The sequence below is a fragment of the Lotus japonicus genome, chromosome 6, assembly GCF_012489685.1.
Source record: "Lotus japonicus ecotype B-129 chromosome 6, LjGifu_v1.2".
Classification (NCBI taxonomy): Eukaryota; Viridiplantae; Streptophyta; class Magnoliopsida; order Fabales; family Fabaceae; genus Lotus; species Lotus japonicus.
In genome coordinates this window covers 3,703,011-3,727,451 of record NC_080046.1, presented here as the reverse complement: position 1 = coordinate 3,727,451, position 24,441 = coordinate 3,703,011, and the positions used below count along the sequence as shown (strand labels likewise).

General features: G+C 34.1%; 1 protein-coding gene across 1 annotated transcript; it reads right to left on the bottom strand.

The window, feature by feature from the left end:
- Positions 1-23,300: 23,300 nt before the first annotated feature.
- Positions 23,301-23,768, bottom strand: LOC130724730 (GCN5-related N-acetyltransferase 8-like). The gene has a single exon (XM_057576019.1). It carries the CDS (start codon positions 23,766-23,768, stop codon positions 23,301-23,303), a length of 468 nt encoding a protein of 155 aa, XP_057432002.1.
- Positions 23,769-24,441: the final 673 nt, after the last annotated feature.

Sequence of the window (24,441 nt, the reverse complement as noted above, 5' to 3'; positions counted from 1 at the left end):
AATCCAGAACTAACGTTTTCATGTTATCCGGAATCGCCACACTCTCAACATCTTCCGAGAACGGACGGAACTCAGCCACGGAATCTGCTTCTCTGCTTCCATCATCTCGCTGCTCGCGACGGTAGAAATCTAACTGAGCCTGTAGATGCTCATTCCGCTGCTGGATGTTGCCAATGTTGCGCATCAAATGGCGCCATTGCTCCTGTGTTACCGCCGGTTGTTGTTCCGGAGCAGGTGAATTCTCTGGTGAGCGCTCCAGAGATCCCACCTGTGAAGGCGATGGAGGAGGTGGTGGTGATGGAGGAGGAGAAGGCGACTGTACTCCTGCCGTTCGTACCGGAGAATCCAGGACCACACGATGAGGTCGCCGAGGCGGCGAAATCCGCTGTCGCATTGGTGAATGATGCTGCCTCCTGCGTCGAGTCTCCATCCAAACCAGAAATGATGCAAACTCGATCGGAAAACGAACACTGGTCACAGAATCAAAATCAGAAAACCAGAGAATTGCCTAATCACAATCAGAGGTAACTTCATGCACAATCAATCCACGTGAATGGGAGTAGAAAGTTTACAGTCCCCACAGACGGCGCCAAATGTTCTTGGAATGAACATTGAAGAGAGGTATAGTACCTAGAGGTAGAGGATTGTGCTAAGAGAGAATGAGAATGAGAGAGAGAGTGCTGAATTTCATGCGTGATTTCCTCAAATGAGCCAAAAAGTCCATTACACTTGATAACTACCTCCTATTTATAGAGCTTGGGTACTACCTATTGGGCCAATTGGGCCTCCGAGGTCAAGGCCCAACTGAAGGCCAGGGCCCCGCCTCAGGGCGGGATACATGCTGGGCGTTGCCCCTCTAGGGGCTCGCCCAGTCCACAAGATTATTGAAAAGTTAATATAGATTAATAATATATTTGTACAGTAAAAAATATTTTGAAGTAAAATTTAAATAAATTATGGTTATTTTATTAAAGATAACTAATTATTGTTTCACTATACCAATACATCTACCCCAAATTGTAACTGTAACACCTGAATTTTCACACTTAAATAAAATAACATATTTAACCATATTAATTCTCAACCTCATAGGATTGAGAAATATAAAACTATCAAATTTTATCACAAAAATTATCTCTCCAATTTATATTTTCAATAAAATCAACAAGATGCATTGGATAAATTAAAAAAATTATATAGAGGCAAAGGAAAACACAAACACAAACACATTATGGACTACATACATGTACATATATGTGTCTTGATTACTTTTTTTCAGAAAATAAAATAAAACGATAAGAGATTCATAAAAGGTCAGAGACCACAGTACAAGATAACTAACATGATAAAAAAAAGAGGAAACATATATATATACAACCCCAATCATCAGGCTTACTTAAGAACCATTCTAAAGGGGAACAATCCTAAGCCTTAAAAAAACAAATATATATGATCGATACCGATACATAGAGGATTGTGTCTGTAAGGTTGCTGCAACAACCAACTTTTAAAAGGAGCGTCTCTGTTAAAAAATAGTAGCAAAGTCAGAATGTTGGAAATTTCGGATTGTGATGTTTATGGCGATATGGGGCGCTTGGAAGCTATAATGTGCAGATCTCACCAATTTCGTTGTAAAAGTATAAATCACATATTTTAGTCTTAATTGCTTTTTAATTCTTGACTTATTTATAGTAACATAGAACACGACATTATTGCTATTTAATTAATTTTAATTTTATTCAATTCATTTCCTTATTTATAGCAAAATTAATGACGACATTAGTTTGTGCTTCAAATTTTAAATTTTTGATTTCGTCAAGACAATTAATAATTATTCAAATTTGAAAAACATTGATATTGAATTAATTTTTAGTCAAAATTGAGCAATAACTCTTCCATTATCAGTTTTAGTATTTAATTAGTCTTAATTGCTTTTTAATTCTTGACTTATTTATAGTAAAATAGAACACGACATTATTACTATTTAATTCATTTAATTGTATATAATTTATTTCCTTATTTATAGAAAAATTAATGACGACATCGGTTAGTGATTTAAATTTTAAATTTTTGATTTCGTCAAAATAACTAATAATTATACAAATTTGAAAACGTTGATATTGAATTAATTGTTAGTCAAAATTGAGCAATAACTCTTCCATTATCTGTTTTATTATTTAATTAGTCTTAATTGTTTTTAATTCTAGACTTATTTATAAAATAATAAAGCACGACATTATTGTTATTTAATAAATTTGAATTCGGTTCAATTCATTTCCTTATTTATAGAAAACGTATTAATAATTACTATTTAAATTTAATAATCATGTATTTAATGCGTTTAAAAATGCATTAATTTGTGTAGAATTTTGAGAAATTGAATACACATCGACATTCAGTCAAATATTCAATTAATATCCCAATTTTTCGTCAAAAAAATTCAATTAATTATACCATTAACTCTTATAATATTTAATTAGTTTTAATTATACCATTAATTATTTAATAAAAATGTGATCTTCTTTTCCTTTTACATATACAAAACGTATTTTAAAAAAAAACATAATGTATCTCCATTGATTATTTAAAAGAAAAAAACTCATCCTTCTTTCCATTTTTATATATATAACGTAATTTATTAAAAAAAATCTGATGGAATTGAATTAAATTTTGAGAATGAATTAATAACGTAATTAAAGAATTAAATAATAACTATTTAAAAACAATCATCACGTATTCACGACTTTAAAAATGACATATAATTGAATTGAATTATGAGAAATTCATTACATGTTACTACTCAGTAAAAAAATTCAATTAATTATACCAATAATACTTTGAAAACATTACGACCATTTATTTTTAAAAATTAATGATTCCAAGTTTTTTTTTTTTTCAAATCTTTATTCATCCAAAGTAGTAGTTTTGTGTTATTTAATAATATGTAATTCCATATTAAATTAAGTATTAACTGCTTTATAAAAGACATTTAATTGAATTACATTATGAGAAAAATTATTATACATTAATACTTAGTCAAAATTTCAATTAATTTTATAAAATTCATTATTCCAAATTCAATGCCTTAATTATGTTATTAAGTGTGGAATAAAAGATTCTTAAAAAGTCATGTCTTTTCTTTTACGGTAAAAATAATCATGCTACAAAAATCTTAAATTTGAAATTTGAATTATAGTTATTAATGATTTCATAAGAAGTTAATGTCAATTACTTACCTTTACTCTAAGTCTACTAATAATTATTTAATAAAAATGTGATCTTCTTTAACTTTTATTAATAGAAAACGTACTTTTTTTAAAAATTAAACATTGTCCCCCTTAATTATTTAATAAACATCTCATCTTTATTTCCATTTTTATATACAAAACGTTTTTTTAAATGCCTGATGGGAGTATAAATATTCATACAGAAATTAAAGAAAAAATACTTACTATGTAAAAACAATAATCATGTATTAATAGCTTGAGTGCAGACATTTAATTGAATTGAATTATGAATAATTTATTACACATTAATACAAAGTCAATATTTCAATTAGTTATACCATTAATGCTCAGCCAACCTAAAGTTCATCAATTTTTTTAAAATTAATGATTATAAATTTAGTGAACTAATAACAGTCATTTATTTAAAAACTAATCGTTATTCCAAATAAGTTTTAATTCCTTAATTACGTCCATTTCTTTTTTTACAATTCATGTTATGACCGCAATGAATTCAAAAAGTCTATAAACTAAAAAATTCATTATTAATTATTGACTAAAAGATACATTTTTAAATTTTTTAATAAATGTGTACTAATAATCTATGCATGTTAGTACGTGTGAAATAAAATAATGCTGAAAATTAGCGTGTTTGAATATCTGCATTAATTACGTTTTAAACTACTAAAAATTCTCATAAATTAAGAAGATTATGTGCTTAAATTCTCATAACAACTACTGTGAGTAGCCCATATAAAATATGGAATAACACTTGGAAACTGTTGGCTAAGGGCATCGAACATGAATATCACAGAACTCTTAAGCAACTAGGTATCATTCCAACTTTTGTTATTATTTGATCGACCCAAGAGCTTACTTGAAGAAACTTTGTCTTCTACAAATTGACAATCTTCTTCAATCTAATGGGAAGTTTGTCAAAGAAATTACAGGTTCCTCATATGTTGATTTATCCGAAGCTAATCACTTCACAATATAAATAGTTTTGTAGTCGAATTAATTATGGATGACGGTGATATCCATGAGATATCACAAATTGACTCAATTTATTATAATGTCCTTCATGTTTTATTTTTGGCGTTCGCTTGGACATGGTTTTTTTTACTGTTTTTATTTTTTTTTCTTTGTAAGTTTTTTTACACTTCTTCTTCATATAATAAATGAAGGTTTTTGATTTAATAAATTTGTATCTTCCACAACACCATTAAGAAGAAATAACCATTCACACACACTTTTTTTTTCGATACATCGGAAAACATTCACGCACACTCTACTTCAAGCGTATAGAAACATATTACCATGTGAATAAAAAAAATATAAAATTATTCAAACAAGTGATTAAAGTTCAAACATTTTCACCTAACAAATGCAAACAAAGGAAATTAAAAAAAGAAGATAATAATATAGTCATATAACTTAGTCAATCCAATCAATACCTAAAAAAATCAAATTGAAAGATCTAAATAATTTCAAATAATAAGTAATTTTTAATAATTTTAGTCAATTAATACTATTAATTTTAGCATGTTAGTAAATGTGAAATTTAAAAATAAAAAAAAACACTTTCATAATTTGAAAAGAACTTTGATTGTAACCTAATAAAAAAAGCTCTTACTTGTGCATTGGAGGTGTTTTTAAAGTGTTGGGTCTCTTTTTCTTTTATCTTTCGGTGCACCCTTGCAATCTGATTCCAAGGACTTTTACCCAAATGATCATCGGGTAGCAATTTAACTCGACCTAAATTGCTTTTTTAGGTTTTTCTATGTTTTATTGAGGGATTATGCGCTCACTTTGTTGAGTGTTGTTTGTACTATTGACCATTCCATCTACTAAAAGTTTTAGCTTTCTAAAAAAAACTCTTACTTGAGCTTTAGGTTACTGTACCTATGTTGAGAGAGGATCTTTCCCTTTCGATAAAAAAAACTTTCACTTGGAAATTTTACGAAATTTATGCTTCTCAAATAAATACAAATCAATAAATATGAAAAAAAAGTTAATGGTTCGATTAACCAAAATAAGAAATAAAGCATTCATTTATTAAAAAAATTCGACATTCTCTTATTATTGCGATAATAATTATACCAAACTTGATCCATAAATTTTTATTATTTAGTCTTTTAATTGTGAAAAAAAACTGCAGAACTTTCAAAACTAATTTTTTTTTATTAAAAAAAAAGTTAATGCTTCCATTCATTGATAAATTCCAACGTTCTTAAATAATGGTAATGTATAGGGTAATGTAAATAATTCAAATTAAAAACTACACTGACCTGAAATAATTAATTCATATTAAATTTACATTATTAAACCAAAATTTCCTTCAAAATAGTCATTCTATTTAATGTTTCCAATCAACACATAAAATTAAAAAGTTTATGAGACCTACATAATGTCTACTAATAATTTCTTAATTTAATAATTTAAGGCATTTAATACTAATAATTTCAGCATCTTATTAAATTTGAAATAAATAAAAAAACGTCTAGAATTTGAAATCAATTTTAATAATGACTTTAAAATAGATTTTTCTTACTTGGAATTTTTTCAAAATAAATGCTTCTCAAATAAATACTAATACAAAATAAATAAATAAATCATAATTAAAACATTCATCAATAAATACAAATACAAAATAAATGAAAAATCCTAATCAAAACATTCATCAATACAAATAAATTAGCATTAAATCAGCAAAAAATTAACAATAAATCATCCATAAATGACTAGAAATTTAAGGATTGTGTTTTTATTATTCTGTTAAGATAGTTGTGTTCATAGTATATGTACGAAGTTACATCAATTTGAATCTTAGGTAAAAAAGGGAAATAATCACCTAATGAATGACATTGATTAGAATTTTAAAAGGAATAAAAGGAAACAATCTTAAAATAATGAGACATATGATGAACAATTAATTCACTAAATCAACCCAAATAAAAGAAAAAATCAAACATTAAATTCGCACATAAAAAAACTTTATAAAAATTAAAATAATTAATCATAATTTCATCTTTTAATATTCAAAAAGGAAAAAAAAACCGTAAAAGGCCTTAAATAATAGGTCATTTTACCCATTGCATTGCATCAAACTTTTTCCGTTGTAACACAAGTTGTTTTTCCTTTTCTTATGAGTAATTACATCATGAATCCTCGATCAGTAATAGTAACCAAATAAATCCTACAACTCATGACTGGGAAGCAGCCGTCAGAGTCATTAGGGTGTGGATTTTTGAAGCCGAAAGGGAAGGAAATCCTCCATCAACCTATAATCTATTGTTAATGGATCGAAAGGTTAGTAACAAAAAACACCGAATTTATTATTAAATATCCCAATATAGTTTAATTTACTTTAGAGACATACATCAATATGACACTTCTCAATTTGTAAGGTCAAACAATACACGCAGAGTGTAGCTAAGCATTTTAGAACGTTTTGAAAAATTAATCAACAAAGGATTAGTTTATGTCTTTGAAGATTTTTTCGTCTGACATAATTTTCAAGGTATAAGTGCATCTAGACATCAATATAAGATACACTTGCAGATTAGAACGATGATATTTAAATATAATGAAAGTATGGTTCCTTTGTGTGAGCTGAAGTTTGACAACGTTCATGATGTTCTTAACCATGACTTCGATGGGAGATACTTAGTTGGTAAGTAAATGCCTTGATTTAAATAATTTCACGTACATTGTCACTTGCAAGCATTTACATTAACATGAAAACATATATCATGGGAGAAATTACGCACGTCGGAAACTATCAAGGATATGAGCAAAATGAAATGGCGAAGAATTTCAGAGACATTGAAATCGAATCTTAAGGGTAAGTTTTCTTTTATCATAATAAAACGGAAAAACAAAGGATTTTTAAATGCCGAGAAAACATTTGACCAACAGTTATTGGTTATTTTTTCAGGAAAAAATTTAATATATTCTATACGGTGAATTTGTTCTAAGTGCAAGAGATAACAAACATATTGTTATTGTTGTTATCATATTATTTGGAATAGTAACAAGGCATCAAGATACATTTAATAAATTTGATCTATATTCTAAAATAAACTTATGTATAAAACACCAACATGTTCAATATGTAAATAACACCCGACCACTAAAAAAAATTTCTAAGGGAATATGAGTTAACTGCTCGGTTAAAACATACTACAATAATGTTCAATCGTGACATTTCTTAAGCAGTGTGCTACAGAGACATGTTTGTCCGTACAAAATATTTCATAATTATTTGAACAATATTTAATGACAATTCCAACTAATATTTATTTCTTTGCGGGTTATTTGAGTGTGACGCAGTTCATACCAAGTAATGACGTGCTGATTTAAAACTTAAAAGTTACTGAAAAAGATGAGTTCCTCAAACTGTTTCCACGCACAAACATTAAAAATTTAGTTGGGTGCAAAGATCAATATGTTTTTCTCACTTTTAATTTAATTTAAGACACGTTAATATTAAGTCAAAATTTAAATTAATTATTTCATTAAATCTTATATTCTTTAATTAGTTTTAATTATACAATTAATTATGTAAAAACCGGAGCATGTTTCCTTTTTCACAACAAAACGTTTTTTTTTTAAATTAACTAATGGGGATATAATTTTCGAAGCACAAATTAAACAATTAAATAAGCTATAATTAAAATTAATAATCACATATTTAATGGTTTTAAAAATGAATTAAATTGTCCATGTGGGATAGATCAAGTGGTAGGAGCTGGGGCACATATGGATTGGGTAGGGGGAGGTCGAGCGATTGATTCCTGACGGGTGCAATTTAACTTTCGATGTACAAAAAAAATGAATTAAATTGAAATGAATTATGAGAAATTTATGACACAATAATATTCGGTCAAAATTTCAAATAATTATAGAATTGATTCTTACATTATTTAATTAGGTTTAATTAATTTTAATTATGAATTTTTTTAAAATTATTTTTAATTGTGAAAATTTTAATAGGAAAGTAAGTGCCAGCATTAATCGAATCATTAACCATACATTTAATTTTTCATTCATTTTTTTAATTAATGATTACAAATTTAATGCATTAATTACGTTCATTTATTGTTTAAAATTCATTCTTCCAAATTAGTTTCAATTCTGTAATTACGTCCATTTATTTTTTACAATTAATAATTTAAATTTCACGAAATGATTCGAAAATATTTGAATTCAATTACTCATATTTATTATTACAGCGTACAATATTCATTGTGTATGCTGCGATTGAGGAAATTGTGACCACTGATGATTGGTTTTACCATGACTGCATATGTCACGGGGCAGCATCCTCTTACGAAGCACTTTATTATTGTTCGAAATGTAATATGCACATAAATCTACCTCACGGTAAACTCCATTTACCATATTTTAATTAGTTTGATTCATATTCAATTTATCTATTTATTTAATTATATTTACATTAGGTAAAAGCTGTTAATTAATGTTGCTGATAATGCTGAATCTGCAACTTTGACAATTTTTATCGTGATGGTTGTGCCCTGCTCCATAAAACAAGCAACACAATACTGGATAAAATGGAAAAGGTAAATATGTACATGTAAATAAAATTACATTTTAATTTCACAATCAATTGATAAGATATCTATTTTTTCATTTTTTTAATTAATCTAAAACGACTGCATGGAACATCCCCAAAGAAATAAGTGATTTAGTGCACAATCAAATTCTGTTCAAGGTTAAAGGGAAGGACAACTTCAGAAGGGAGTTTAAATCAGCATTTAACGTCCTCAAATTTTTTATAGAATCAGACATAATTTCAAAATTCAAATCAAAGTTTAGATTTCATATTCTAATTGCTAAATCTTTATAACTACACTTTTGAATTTGTCCACCAATATTTCATGAGATTATAATCATTTATATTTATTGTGAACATTGCAGGATTTAGAACTTGCCGTTGGGAGCTCTAAAGTCTAATGCTCAAATGATGTCATTTAACAATAAGAAGTATTTTCACGTTTTAAGTGTAACCTCAAGTTTTTTTCAGCTACAAGAGTTTTACACCACAGTCGTGCATTTTCTCCTATTCGAAAGTTTTGTCAGTTTGTTTTTAATTTTGCTCTATTTTCACATATCGATCTCATATATTTGCCCCTAAAACACAGTGCTTTGCAGCAACAACTATGCCAACAATGGTCTTCTTTTTTTTGCTAAAAAAACTGTATACTTCAATCAAAACGAAACAAAACACAAATGTGCAAAAAAACAACAAAAACCAAACCACGTCACAATCATTACCCAATAAAATTAAGCAATATTTGATCAGCAAATTTTAAACTTACATTCAAAATTAAATTTCCCCGTGCAAGGCATGGGTCATATACTAGTACATGTACATATATGTGTCTTGATTACTTTTTTTCAGAAAATAAAATAAAACGATAAGAGATTCATAAAAGGTCAGAGACCACAGTACAAGATAGCTAACATGATAACAAAAAGAGGAAACATATATATATATACAACCCAAATCATCAGGCTTACTTAAGAACCATTCTAAAGGGGAACAATCCTAAGCCTTAAAAAAACCTATATATGATCGATACCGATACATAGAGGATTGTGTCTGTAAGGTTGCTGCAACAACCAACTTTTAAAAGGAGCGTCTCTGTTAAAAAATAGTAGCAAAGTCAGAATCCTAATAGCATTCCCACTGGTTAAAAAAAAATATTTTTTTTCGATTTGATTTAAGGTAATCGTTAATAGATTAAGTTTTTAGCTGATAAAATTCAAATCTAATTTAAATAAATTCCTTTTTTGGATTGAGAGATAATTAAATATTGTGTCACTATATTTTTTTTATAGGCAAATGTTAGTGGTTAGTTGTTAGTAATTACAAATGCTCCTCCTCAGGGTTTGAACCTTGGACCTCCATCTCCAACACCCTATATGAATATTATTATCGTTACCAGTTATTGTAAACATTTCAAATCAGGGGTTGTCTAAATGACCCATGATAAAGTTTTGCTTAAATAATCTATCATCCAATCACATTGGAGATAGGTGAGTTAGAATTTCTATATTTTATTTATTAATTTATTTCCAACTCATTTATCTCCAATGTGATTGGATGATGGGTTATTTAACCCAAACTTTATCATGGGTCATTTACACAACCCTTCAAATCAGGGACTTCCTGCAGGTTGGTTTCTCCAATCTAGCTTTAATAATATATCTTTTTGGTCTTCCAAAAAAAAAATTCCATATAATCCCACATGGAAGATGTATTTAAATGACAATAATTATGGTAATCAATAGTTAACAATCCAAAATGAGCAATACGAAAAAAAGAGGGAATAATAACATAGATTGGTAAAATAAAATAAAATTTTTGACACAATTTTTAAGGGAAATGAATGATGAATAATGTGACATATATTAGAAAAAAATAAAAGTTTATATGCTGATGTTGGAGGACACTAAAACTTATCTGCTTTGAAGAAAAATCATAAGAACGTAGTAGGTATGGAAAAAGTATAGTCAAATATCAAGAGAATGAAGGATCCTCTTAGAATAAGAACAAACAAATTCGACATAAAAATATAAAATCTATATTTTAACACAAATGAGAAAAGCATTAAAATGATACATAAGAAATTTCATACACCACCATTTTCAAAAAGAGATAGCGCATAAGGAATGATAACGTAACAAAGAGTTAAGTAGAAATTAAAAATCACCTTAGGTTGTTTCCAGGGAATCAAATTATCTGCTTAAAAGAAGGATGAGATAAATTAGAAAAAGATGAAAAATGATTGAGAATGAAGGAATTGAAGAGAAAAGTTATCTTCTTTTGTTGATGGGAGAAATCAAGTCTTGTGTGCTTAAGAAGAATGAGTATGGTTTGAACAAAACAAAATATGGCCAATGTCCTGGAAAAATGGTTGACTATGGAATAAACACAATTCTAAAAGGTGTGAAGAAGTGAGGAGAAGGAATCTCAACATGTAGTGCTCAGGAATGATTGACATGTTGGTTTATATTATAAATAATTCTTTCATGCATGGGTGTTTCGTGGGTATTTTTTCCACCAAAGTTGCTCGTGAAAGCTTCAACATGCAGCATATAAAATAACGGTGACATAAAAACATTGCAACAGATACATGATATACACATGGAAGGAAATTCCAACGGATACATGATATATATGGAGGAAAATATTAAACGCAGATGCATTCCAATTGACAAAGCAACGAAAAAATTCTCATAGTTGGAAGGAAATAATGCTCTCCAGTCTCCATCACTGAGGCTTTTATTTGTTTTGCTCACAAAAAAATAGCTGTAATTTCTTCATTTGTAGGAAACTGATTATGTCTTTGATTTAATCATCATAATTAACGCTATAATTAATGTTGTTCTATTTTTATGAATTTATTGATTTAAAATTGTGAACATTTTTAATGAAAATTGTGAATCATTTAAAATTTATTAATAAAATTTGATTTGAAATTTGAATAAACAAATATGGTAATACATAATCAAATAGCATTAAAGAACAATTATAGAATCAATTTATAATAATAATTTATATATATTTACTAAAAATGATTGATTGAATATGAAATTTTATAACCTATATTAATTGTCATTTATTAACTAATATGACTTATTTATAGTTATTATCTTGAATTGATGATGATTGCTCCATTTGAAATTTAGAATAAATTATGATAAATGCTTACTTTTCATTGACATTTAACATGGAAAACAACGTGACATATTTATACGGATATTCACATGCTAATTTTGAACTGGCATATAAAGATAATAAAATTTAAATAAAAATATATAATTTGATGCAAGAATGAATTTTTTTTTATAAATTTTTTTATATTTATTTTTTTCAAATAAATATAGAAATTTTTATTTCAATTTTTTTTAATTTTCATAAAAATGGTAGTTAAATTTTCTAAGTTGGAATAAACACAATTAATGTGTTCTATCCAAAAACATAGAGATGAGATATAGTACCTAGAGTGAAGGGATTGCAATGAGAGAATCTAGAGAGAGAGAGAGAGAGAGAGAGAGCAACCGCTTAGAGAGAGAATATGACTGAATTTCAAGTTTGTTATTCCTCAAATTAGCCAAGAGTCCCTTACAATTGGTAACCGCCCCCTATTTATAGGCATGGGGCTGAGCCTAGCGTCCTTAATGGGCCAGTTGGGCCACATGGGAGAAGGCCCAACTCTCTGGCCTGCACTTCGCCCCCAGACAAACGTCCCTGAGCGAGGGCCTTGGGGTCTCGCCCAGTCCACAAGACACCGAGCTCGAAGCATGAGAGCTGAGAGTGTCTTTAAACAACTGGGGCGACAATCATGAAAAACTAACTAACGCTAGAGTCTAGTAACCTAAAACGAAGGCCAACATGGCACGGTGAGTGAAACTTAAACTAAATTTTGAAAATTTGAATCCATAAGTGAGCTTGCAATGAGTGAGACTGTGGCGACAGAGCTCGATTCTCTCGCCCTGCCCCCATACCGCGACCGTCGCGGGTCACAGAGGTTTTGACGCGTGCAGGACACGTGTTTCACTGAGGCAGCGCAAAAACCAACGAATCCATAGAATCTCAACCGTTGTCCTCGAATCGTCCCCTCTAATCATAACCGAGCCCATCAATTTGAATTTGCACCAACCAACCATCGCGACCTTTTAATGCATTACTCTCCTTCCCCGAGATTCGCGTCCTTTTCCTCCCGCAATCATTTTACCTTGTCGTTACAGGTCACAACTCCTTGCTTAACTGCACACCTTTCGCCACTACCAACTACTTTCATATTCCTTCTTGGCTTTTCACTCCGGCTCCCGCGAACTCCAACTTTCCTGTTCCCTTCCGCACGACCTTTTTCTGGTTAGTTTCCTTGCCCCTATCTCTTTTTTTCCTTTTCGGTCCTCCTTCGCGATGCCTCCAACAGGAGCTCTTCCCTCCGTGGAGGAAATCAAAGCTAACCGCTCCGAAACCTTTGCCACCCTCCCTTCCCCGGTCCAGGATGTTCCTGACCATGGGATCCTCGACCAACCATCAAAACTTTCCACTGATGACTCCGTCTCAGACCTTGCCCGCAGGGTTGGTGGCCTTTGCAGCACTTCTGACGAACGCACTGTCGCGGGTGCGTGTCAAAGTATTCTGCTTTAAATGCAGTACAAGGTGTTGAACACCAGGATCAATCTCACAAGGACTCAGTGAAGTATTAATTGATATTAGAGTAAAACAAAATCAAATTAAAAAGGGGTTTGGTTGAATTGATTGAAAAGTAAGCAAACAGAAATTAAAAGAGATTTAAATCAAATAAAAGAAAGTGTTAGTCATCGGATTATAACATTCAAGTGCAACAAACCTTCATTGGTTACAAAAGATTAATTCTTCCTTATTGTTTCCCTAATTCGTGAGATTTGATTAACTAAGCAAAAATCAATTCACAGTTTCCTAAACTAAGCGATTAAGAAACAGTTACGAACTGACATGAACTAAGCGAACATGCATCAACTCTTATTTCTAAAACTACGGAATTAAGCAAACCCTAGATCAGAAATAGAGATGAAGAGAATTAATAAAGAAGAAATTTGCATTAAGAACAGAACCTCAAGTTTGCAAACACAAGAATATTAAAAATCCTAAGACTAACTATGGAGTTTAGCAACTCATACTAGAAAAGATGGAGAGAGATATTAGGAGAAGGTGGAGGAGGTGATGGTGAGATGTGGTGAGGTGGTGGTGAGGTCTAACAAAAGCCTAAACTCACTTATTTATACTAATAAATAAACTTGTTCATCAAGTAACAATCTTTGTTATCTAAATCTTCACAAAATCGGGCCCACGTAAAGGAGTAAGCTGCTGAGCACTCAGGCATTCTCGGGCCCCACAAGAAGTCTGAATCTTCAATTGAGGTAAACATGAGAGTTGTAGATCTTTAAGTCAGCTTCGCGGGCCTTCAAATGGATCCTAATTTGGAGTTCTGTAGCCCAAGATATGATCATTTTAGTGCAGACTGTTCCAAACTCGTAGGATTAGCGATAGCAACTTTGCAAGGCCATTTTGACCATGTTAGAGGCTTGTTCTTCAATTGTGCTGAACATGAAAGTTGTAGGGCTTCGAGTTAGCTTTCCAACGACGTATTATTCGCCCTATTTGGATATTTTTAGCTCTAGTTTCAACCTGTTATAGCAAAACAGTCACAGAAACTAAAAGTATAGAATTAAGCACTTTTCCATGAATAATCCAAATAAGCACTAATGGTCAAAACATGACTAAGTCATAACAATTAAGCACAAAAATGTATATAATGAAGCTTAGAAAGACACACGTAAAGTGTATCAATTATGCGCTTATCAACTTCATCATTAGAAAACCTCCTTCGTACCACAGGCTGCCGGGGTCAAGACCGTCCATGGCAGCATCGTGCCTTCAATGACCTTAAGTACTCTCATTTCTTCTTTGTATACGAATATCTGTTCCTTGATCTTGGCATTAAACTCCCCTTCTCCCCATTTCTTAGCCAAACGTTGCACGACGTTAACGTTTCCCTTTGCCAACTGCACCCCCACTCGTGGACTTACCTAAAGTGCTTTGAGATCCTTTGCAATAGTGTTGATGGGGCTCCTTCGGCTTCCCTCTTCTTATCTTTCTTTGAAGTGGATTCCCGATCTCTGGGACTCCATGGCTGGGTCACACTGACGCCTCGCCTAGGCCACGAACGAATCATCCCTTACCGAAATGATCCTGAACCCTCTTTAGCCCGTCGATACTTTCAAGTCGTCGTCCACCCAGCTTACCCATCATTGTTCACACAAAAGAGCGGTAGAGCCCTCTTGCCTTTTTACTGGACCAAACGTCCTAAACTTGTAGCCGATCCCTCTCGAGCGCCCCTGCCCGGCAGAGAAAACTTCGCCTTCGGGATCCTTTCCCGACTTCCCCCTTTTTGATTGTGCTGAACTTCTCAGCGCCCCTCTCGGCTCCAAACTCCTCCCGCAATTAGGTCGCCCTTTTATATTTCTTCTACGCCTTCCCTCGCCCATTTGCTGCTAACAACTTTCCCTTTTTGTGTTCTCAGGGAAAATGAAGTTCTCCACCGCCGATCTCCTGAAGGCCCTCACCTCCGGGAACGTTAAGGCGTCCCCCTCAGCCGGAGATGGGGAAAAGAGGAAATGCTCGCCGGTGGGAACCTCCGTCGAACGCTCGCCCAAAAGAAAAAACCTGGGTGAGTCAACCTCCCAGGTTACCCCCACGATCAGCACTGATGGAGGGCCCACCGCGCCCGAGTTTACCGACGCGGGTCCCTCTCCAAACGATGCCTGTGATCCACCAGTGTCTGCTTGTCATGGCGAGACGGGCGCATCTCCACACCCAGATGCCCCTCTCGCCGCGGCTTCACTGAAGAGAGATCAACCATCCTCCTCTGTTCGCCCGCCGTCTCCTTCACCCAACTTTCCCGGAGCCGGTGATGAAGGAGAGAAACTCTCTGCGGCCCAGCAGGGTCCTCCCAACGACTCCCCTCAAGACCCCTTCGCCTTCCTCCTTTCTCATCCTTACCTTGAGAAGTTGAGGGAAGCCCCCAGCCAGAACCCGCAGGATGTTGCCCAGGAAGCTGTGTCCAGCCTCCTCCTCGTCGGGTGCCTGTTCGCCAAAGTGGCCCATCGCGCACGACCCCTTGTCGGAGTTGCCGAGCTCCGCAAGGAGGTGGAGAAGCTGCGCTCCGACAACCTTCGGGCAAACGATACTTGCTCCAAACTATCTGACCAGCTGGTAGCAGAGGAGGACAAAGTCAAGAAGATGCAGCAAAAGCTTAAGGAGGCGAAACTAGCGCTGATGATGGCGAGCGGGAAAGATGAGGAACTCGAGACCCGGGTCGAGGAGCTTCAACGGGACCTCGACACCAAAGGGAGTATTATTGCCTCCCAGGAGGAAGCCCTGGCTGTCAAGGACAAGGAAATCACCGCCCTTCGAGGAGAGCTGGCGAGTAATGATAAGGCGCTCGTCGAGGCCAAGTTTGACCTGGCATCCAAGTGCAAGCTCGCGACTGAGAAGGATGCCCAGGCAAAAGCCCTTGAAGAAGAAATAAGGGAGGAGGATGCTCAGGCGGCGGCTAAAGAACACGTACGTGGCTTTCTTATTGCCAAAGCCCAGATCAAGCACCTTCATCCCGCTGTTAATCTTGATTCCTTGGGGATTTTAAAAGAGTTACTTCCACCGGGTTGGAGGGCCCTGAGGATCCTCCCGAAGCTGCCAACGTCGACTTTAGCGATGTTGTAGAACAAGGAAACAAGATATGACGTTAACTTGTTTCAGTTACTGTAATTCTAGTACTTGCTTTTGCCCTTGAGGCGTGAATTTATGTTATTTGCTTATGTTATCTGATCCTAAGTTAATTAACTCAACTTTATTTTCTACATTTATTTAAACGCTTTGTCCGAAATTTCCTATGCTCCCTTCTTAACTATTTACAATAATCATTTACCACAATAACTATTTAACTCATATCATGTGTAATTCCATCTAGATTGGATGAAAAATGTGATAGTAAGGACTAAAACCAAAAATTTTAATTTTGGGAGGATGTTAAACAAAAAAAAATTTTTCAAGGATGAAAAACAAAAATGATGTATTTTGAAGGGACTAAAAGTTTGTTTAAGTCAAGTATTTATTAGAGGTTTCATATTTTTTTTGAACGTAAGGTTTCGCTAGACTTTTTAAGAGAATGGGTACTAGGTGCGCTGTGTCTGGATCCTCAAAATTTTCGGTTGATTGTGTTGATTTGACAATTTTTACGTCGGAAGGGGTGGCGAGGCGGATGCAGGTGAACACATGATGGCGGTGTGTGGCGGTTTCTGACAATGATGTGGCTGCCGGAGTTGGTGCGGGTGGCGGCGCTGCAGTGGCCATGGGTGGATTCGATGAGGGTTTTTTCACTTTTTATGAGATTGGGCACTCGGTGCGCTGTGTCTGGATCCTCAAAATGCTTGGGGATGTATATATAATAGTTATTAAGATAATTCAAAACATTAAAGAAAATATACAATTTAAATTATAATTTGTTGAGGATAATTTCAAGAGAAAAAAAAGTATTATGCATAGTTTTTTTACACTATCAACATGTGCCTGCATTAAATAATTAAATTGTTACTTTCAAAAAAAAGCTAATTAAATTTTTTAAGAAGCTTTGACAATTTTTTTCTTAATAACTCTTTTTGTCCCTCACTTATTATGATTTGACACTTCTGGTCTCCAATAAAAATAAATTAGCATTTTAGCCCTCCACACATTGCTTAATTTTTTACAAATATGATCCCTATTTAGGATTAAAACGGAAAAAGTGTGTAAATATGAGGGACTAATTTTACTAATTTTTTTCTTGAGGGACTAAAAGTGCAAAATCATGATAAATGAAGAACTAAAAGTGCTATTAAACCATGTTTTTTTTTAAAGAAACAATGTTAATATTAGTCGAAGTAAGGGTGTATGCACGTATGAAAATTATTTTCTAATTTCAATAAATAGAAAATACACTTCCTCCAGTTTTTATTATAACAAATAACGAGCGTTTTATTTATAAGGGTTGCTGGCGCTCAAGCAGTGGGAAGCTAGCGCCTAGGCACGAACCTCCAGATTGTTGGCGCTTGAGCACTAGGAATGTTGGCGCCTAGGCGCTGAACTCCCGATTGTTGGGGTTTGAGCGCTGGGAGTGCTGATGCTTAGACGTTGGGTGTCTTATTGGCTTTTTACTTTCCAAAATTTCAAGCTAACAACTTTGGCCTCTTTTTGTAGAACGTACTGTGTGAATTCATTAACTATCGAATCGAGCAGAAATATTGATGTTTTATTCACAAAACATGAATCTTCAATTTGATCGGTCAAATCGTCAAGAAAATGTATGTGCTGTGAGAACGAGCCCACACAATAAGAAGCTTTTCAGTTTCCCTTCATCAAAGTACATTATTTTTGAAATCACAAAATTAGTTGCATGAAAAATCTATGCAAAATCCATAGGAAATATACTATTGGATTTAGAGTAAAATACACTCACCCCCCTTAAGATTTGTGAGAATAACACTTAGCTCCATTCTTATCCAAAATATGCACTCCACCCCAATAATAATCTCACAATTACACTTAACTCAATTCTTCTCTAAATTCTACACTCTACCCCACCCCCTTTAACACCATCCAAAAGATGCTAACGGAATATTCTTTTAACTCAAAATTAATTAATTTAAATATAAATACATTACGTTACCTTCTAACTAAATAATAAATATACCTTTTTTTAAAAAAATAAAAGTAGCACGAGATAATCATTGCTCATTCAAGTAAACAAATCCTTGTTATTTGGAGGGCAGCACAAATGATTTACAATAAAGCATGTTCTGGCCTTCTTGGTGTAATTCCAAATTCATAGAACTAGAACATTTCTTAAACGAGAACAACTTCTGTTTTACTTCTTCCGGATCTGAGTTACGTAGCTTCCAGCTAAGTTTGAAATCATCCTCTTCAAGGCAACAACATTTTCCATCACAAATTTAGCAAAACTTAACTCAATGTCAGAACCATCAAAACTAAAAAACTTTACCACAAAATTTACTAAAAAAATTTGTCAATAAGTTTACTAAACTTTCAAAATATAATTGTGTTATGACGATATGTGATTACCTTAGTTATTAGGTTGTATGAGCACTTAAGCACATGACATTTTAAGTTCTAAAATATAAGTTGTTTAAGGTTATACACAGGTATTAAGAACTCATCATTTGATAAATATTTTGACTGAAATACAACATATTTAAATTTGAGTTATATTAGAGAGAGAAATATTTTGACCATAATAAACATCAAGTTTAATTATTATTTTTTATTTGGAGGTATTTAAAATATTTTATAAATATTTAGAATATTTACAAAATTATAGTACAATTATTATTTGGTTAGAGGATAATGTAATTAATTTATCATTTATATTTTAATTAATTAATTTGAGTTAAAGGAATATTCCGTTAGCATCTTTTGGATGGTGTTAAAGGGGTGGGGTGGAGTGAAGATTTCAGAGAAGAATTGAGCTAAGTGTAATTATGAGATTTTGGATAAGAATGGAGTTAAGAAGCTTTTCAGTTTCCCTTCATCAGAGAAGAATTGGATTTATGTATAGAATAATTTACTCACGAACGGATATCCATGGATGTAATAAAATCTAAGTAAAATGGCTTTCATGCTATTTTTAGAAAAAATATGTAAAATTATCTGCACGAAAATAGAATACATTTAAGTAATGAAAAAATGTGAAGATTTTTCAATTCCAATACGTTTTTTTTTACATCGGAAAAAGAATAATTTTTAAAGATTATTTGAAAGGAGTTTAACGAAAAGAAAAAAATTATTTTCGGATAAAAGAATAATTTTTTTATTGCATATATTTAAAAATATAAAATAAAATTCAATTTAATGATTGAATATATTTTAAACCTTTTTTGTTTATTTCCCAACCAATCATAATACTTTTCCTTCAACTGACTAACAATATATTTCGTGCAAACATTGTGCTATAGATGCTACTTGGATCTAATGAGGGAGAGAGTGGAAGAAGACAAGGAAATTGGAGGGAGGGGGAATTTTTATAAATTTTAAAATTCTCGTGAATATTATTTTAAACTTTTGTGACCTATTTAATTTTTTTTTTTGGTTACAAATGGAAGATAAACAACTAACAAACTAATCTAACACGTCCTGGCAAAGTAAGGACACTACAAAAATGATTGGGAGGGACGGTGGTTATCTGGATTTGCAGGGTCTTTTGGAGTTGGTGATGCGTTCCTAGCAGAAGCTCGAGCTCTCCTTGAGGGGCTGCAGCATGTGTGGGACCTAGTTTATCGAAGCGTGGTTTGCTTTTCAGATTGTGGAGAGTTGGTTGATGTGGTTACAGGGACAGGGGACGTGAATCAGTTTTGGCATCAGGACATGATTAAACAAATCCGTGAGCTTCTCCATCGTAGCTGGAGTGCCTCAGTGTGTGGTATTCCTAGGGAGCGGAACATGGTAGCAGACGCCTTAGCCAAGTATGCGACTCGAGTTAGCTGTAGCTGGTGGGTGTGGAGATTGCCTCCGGCGCTTGTAGTGTCCTTGCTTTGCAGGACGTGTTAGATTAGTTTGTTAGTTGTTTATCTTCCATTTGTAACCAAAAAAAATTACATTGATGTTTTTTTTATGTATATCATTAAATTCTCTAAATATTATTTATGATGGTTTTTTTTTTCGAAAGTTATGATGAGTTAATATGTAATTGATTTTGGTTAATGGTCTCGGAAGAGTAGTTACTTATTTTTCATATTATATTGATTACTTATATTGCTAAACATAAATTTTAAAATATAATCTAAAAGTTTATTATTGCGTCATGATTGTAGGCCCGAAAAATGCCAAATTTCCTATTTCGCTTTATGTTGTGCCCTGGGAATCATGAATTTTTTATTTTTTTTTATTTTTGGTACATGAGAATCATGAATTTTAATTTCAAATTTCAATTTGGTGGTTTTTTTATGTAAGACATTATATTCTATAAAATCTTAATCATATATGAAGTGAAAAGATGAAAGACTTTTATACTCAGGTAGAGGGGAAAACCCTACCAAGCAAAACCCTAGCAGAGGGAAAAGAAAAGGGAAATTCAGGATTGGGGACCATAGCCGTTTCGGGTACTAAACTGTTGGCTACAACACCCAAAATTCAAAGAGTTTGTCGCTGAAAAGTGGAATGAGAATCAGGTTCAGGGTCGGGCAGCATTTGTATTAAAAGAAAAGTTGAAGGCCTTGAAGGGACAGTTAAAGGTTTGGAATAAGGAAGTGTTTGGTAATGTACACGAGAAGAAGAAGGTATTGGTTGAGTCTTTTAATGAAATTGATTTGAAGGCGGAGGATGGGGATTTGAGTATAGAGGATGTACGGCAAAGACAATCGATGCTGGCAGAATTCTGGAAAATCTCTAAGCTGGAAGAGTCTATTCTCCTTCAAAAATCCAGGACATGTTGGATAAGGGAAGGAGACTCGAACTCCAAATACTTTCATGCGGTTGTTAATTGGAGGAGGAGAATAAATAGCATTGGGGGGCTGAACCTTGGTGGTAGTTGGAAATTTAAGTGGCGGAGAGAGCTAAGCGTGAGAGAAAAAGGCTTGATGGATCAGATGTTGCAGGTTTTGCAGGCTGCTAGTTTAAAGCAGGACACTAGGGACGCTTGGCAATGGTTACATGAGTCAGATGGGAGATATACCGTCAGTGCTGCTTATCAAGTATTGTTGGATTCAATTGTAGGGGAGGACTCTTTGCTCTTTAATAGGCTCTGGTCTGGTGTCGCTCCTTCTAATGTTGCTGCATTTGTGTGGAAGGTTCTGATTGACAGAGTTCAGTCAAAGGCAAATATAAGGAGAAGGAACATCATAACGAATGAGGCGGATGCAAGGTGTTCGATCTGTAACGCTGAGGAAGAATCTACTAATCATTTGTTTTTTTCGTGTCCTTTAGTTTTACAGGTGTGGAGCTACTGTCACTTGTGGCTTGGTGTGTTCACTGTTTTGCTAATAGATGTGAAATCTCACCTGCTGCAACATGAGTTACTCTCTTTGAATTCAAGGCAAAATGATGGCTTGAGGTCGATTTGGATGGCAATGGTGTGGACTCTTTGGACTGCATGGAATAATCTGATTTTTAGAGATGAGAAATTTATTCCAGGGAATGTTTTTGAGCTAGTACAGGTGAGGTCTTGGAGGTGGCTATCCTCAAGAGCACGGGACTTCCAGCAATCTTTTTCTGAATGGTGTGCTAATCCAGTGCTGAGTCTTAAAGCACTTCTCTGATTGATTTGGTTTTGGTGGCTATGTGTTAATCACTTCGCAGAATTTCATATGGTAGAAATGTGGCATGCTTGGGCATATATACTAGCTTGGAATACCATGTTGCAATGTAGATGGGGTCACGTAAGCAGAATTGATTATTTGCTTTGGTGCAATGAACCTTTGACATGTTTCAGTAATACTTGTGGGACTACTCTTATATATGGTTGATTAATCAATTGTGGAATTGCTACTAAGCTGCTCAATCCAATACGCATGACACATTGCAGTATGCAGAAACATCATTATGATATTATTGCTTTATCTGCTGGCAGCTTCTGGAAGGTCTAATAGGGATTGGGAATTCTTGTAATGGGATCCCCTTGAAGTATTCATCTTGATCTTTGAGCACTTGTACTCTTTTTCCTTACTAGGTTTTCCCAAGGGGGTTTTTCCTAGTAAGGTTTTAATGAGGCTTGTTCTCTTAGGTTCTGCTTCAAGGGGTGTCGGGTTTGGGGGTTGGTGGTTTGCTTTTGTTCTCTGTATATGTTGTAATGGCTTAGTTTTTCTCTTTGATCTTTGTGTTTTGGGTTGAAGTACCCCTTGTACTTCATTCAATATATATAAAATTGCCTATAAAAAAACGCAATAAAGAAAAGGCCAACACAAAATAGGCAAGGACTGATATTTCTCATTAATTCATCTCAAGGAAATACATCTTTTATTTATGCTCTATGCAGTGACTCAGATAGCAGCCAATTTGTTACATGTAATTGTCTACTTCTTAACCTATTTCCTGGAACTTGGGCCCATTTAGCTTCAGACAAAGTACTTGTATTTGATCTCTTTTGGGCATTGAGTGAGATGGATCGCTACTGCTACCACTCTGCTTAACATCTATGTAGAACCAAGGCTTTGCCAGATGGACTGGGCGAGATCCATGGGTCCCTCGCCCAGGGGCGTTTGCTCCAGGGAGATGCTCAAGTTAGGAAATTGGGCCTCCCTCGAGAGGCCCAACTGGCCCATAAAGGACACAAGGCTCAGCCCCACGCCTATAAATAGGGGGCGGTTACCAATTGTAAGGGGCTCTTAGCTCATTTGATGAATAACAAACTCGAAATTCAGTTATACTCTCTCTCTAAGCGATTACGCTCTTTCTCTCTCTAGATTCTCACATTGCAATCCCTTCACTCTAGGTACTATACCTCATCTTTATGTTCTTGGATAGAACACCAGAAAAGTGGAATAATTCGGGAAAAACAACACAAACCTAGCAACGAAAACATCATTCCCGTGCTGATTTCTGAACGTTTCCTTTTCTGGGTCATTGATTGGGAGGTCCAAGTGCACGGTTTTCGTTACGGGCTTGTAGAAAGGGTCGTTGTTGAAGTGGGTGTCGGTGAAGGGGTTCGAGGAGACTTCGAGGATGAAGACGCTGAAGGAGTGGAAGGGTTTGTTGTCGGGATAGAAGAGCGTGGAAGTGAGGGAGGATTCGGTGGTGGCGAAGAGGTGGGTAAGGCGTTTGGAGACGGCCATTTGGTATGTCATCTTGTGGATGTGGGGGACGTCGGAAGGGGCGGCGAGGCGGATGCGGGCGAACACAGGGTGCCGGTGTGTGGCGGTTTCCGACAATGATGTGGTTGCCGGAGTTGGTGCTGGTGGCGGTGCTGCAGCGGCCATGAGTGGATTCAATGAGGGTTTTTTCAGTTTTTATGAGAATGGGTATTGGCCTACCGAGTGCCTTGTGTCTGGATCCTCAAAATGCATGGGGATGTATATATTTTTATTAAAATTAATTCAACACGTTAAAGAAAAATTATAATTTGTTGAGGATAATTTCAAGAGAAAAAAAAGTACTATATATAATTGTTTGTGAAACTTGTATAACATTCGTTCAAGTGCTTAGAATTAGAGTACATAAGAGTTTATGTATTATGGGCTCAATTCCCTCATGGGTACTGCAAGAATAGGCTCAAACTCCCTCATGGGTAATGCGGGAATAGGCACAGACTCAGGTCCAAGACCAGGTGAAGGTGCCGGCGAAGGCAGTGCATGTGGGAAGTCATATGGACATGATGTGCACAATGAGGTAAATAAAAGGAAGAGACCATCGGTATAGGTACTAGGAAATTAAAGTGTTCAAAGTTGGGGACGCGATACCAGAAGATGGCAGTGTCACTGTACACACAAAAGCCAGACATAGGATCGAGGTGCCATCTCGTGTTGTTTTTTATTAATTCAACACAGTGCAAGGAAATGAAAGTGTATTCATCTCTGGGACTTCTGAGTTGTGTGACATGAGTTCTCATAGGTCTTGTCCACTGACTTGTATCAGGTTACAATTATTATAAGA

Bases quoted from the DNA above. Each gene is read 5' to 3' on its own strand.
- LOC130724730 (XM_057576019.1), bottom strand. From the start codon at position 23,768: ATGGCCGCTGCAGCACCGCCACCAGCACCAACTCCGGCAACCACATCA.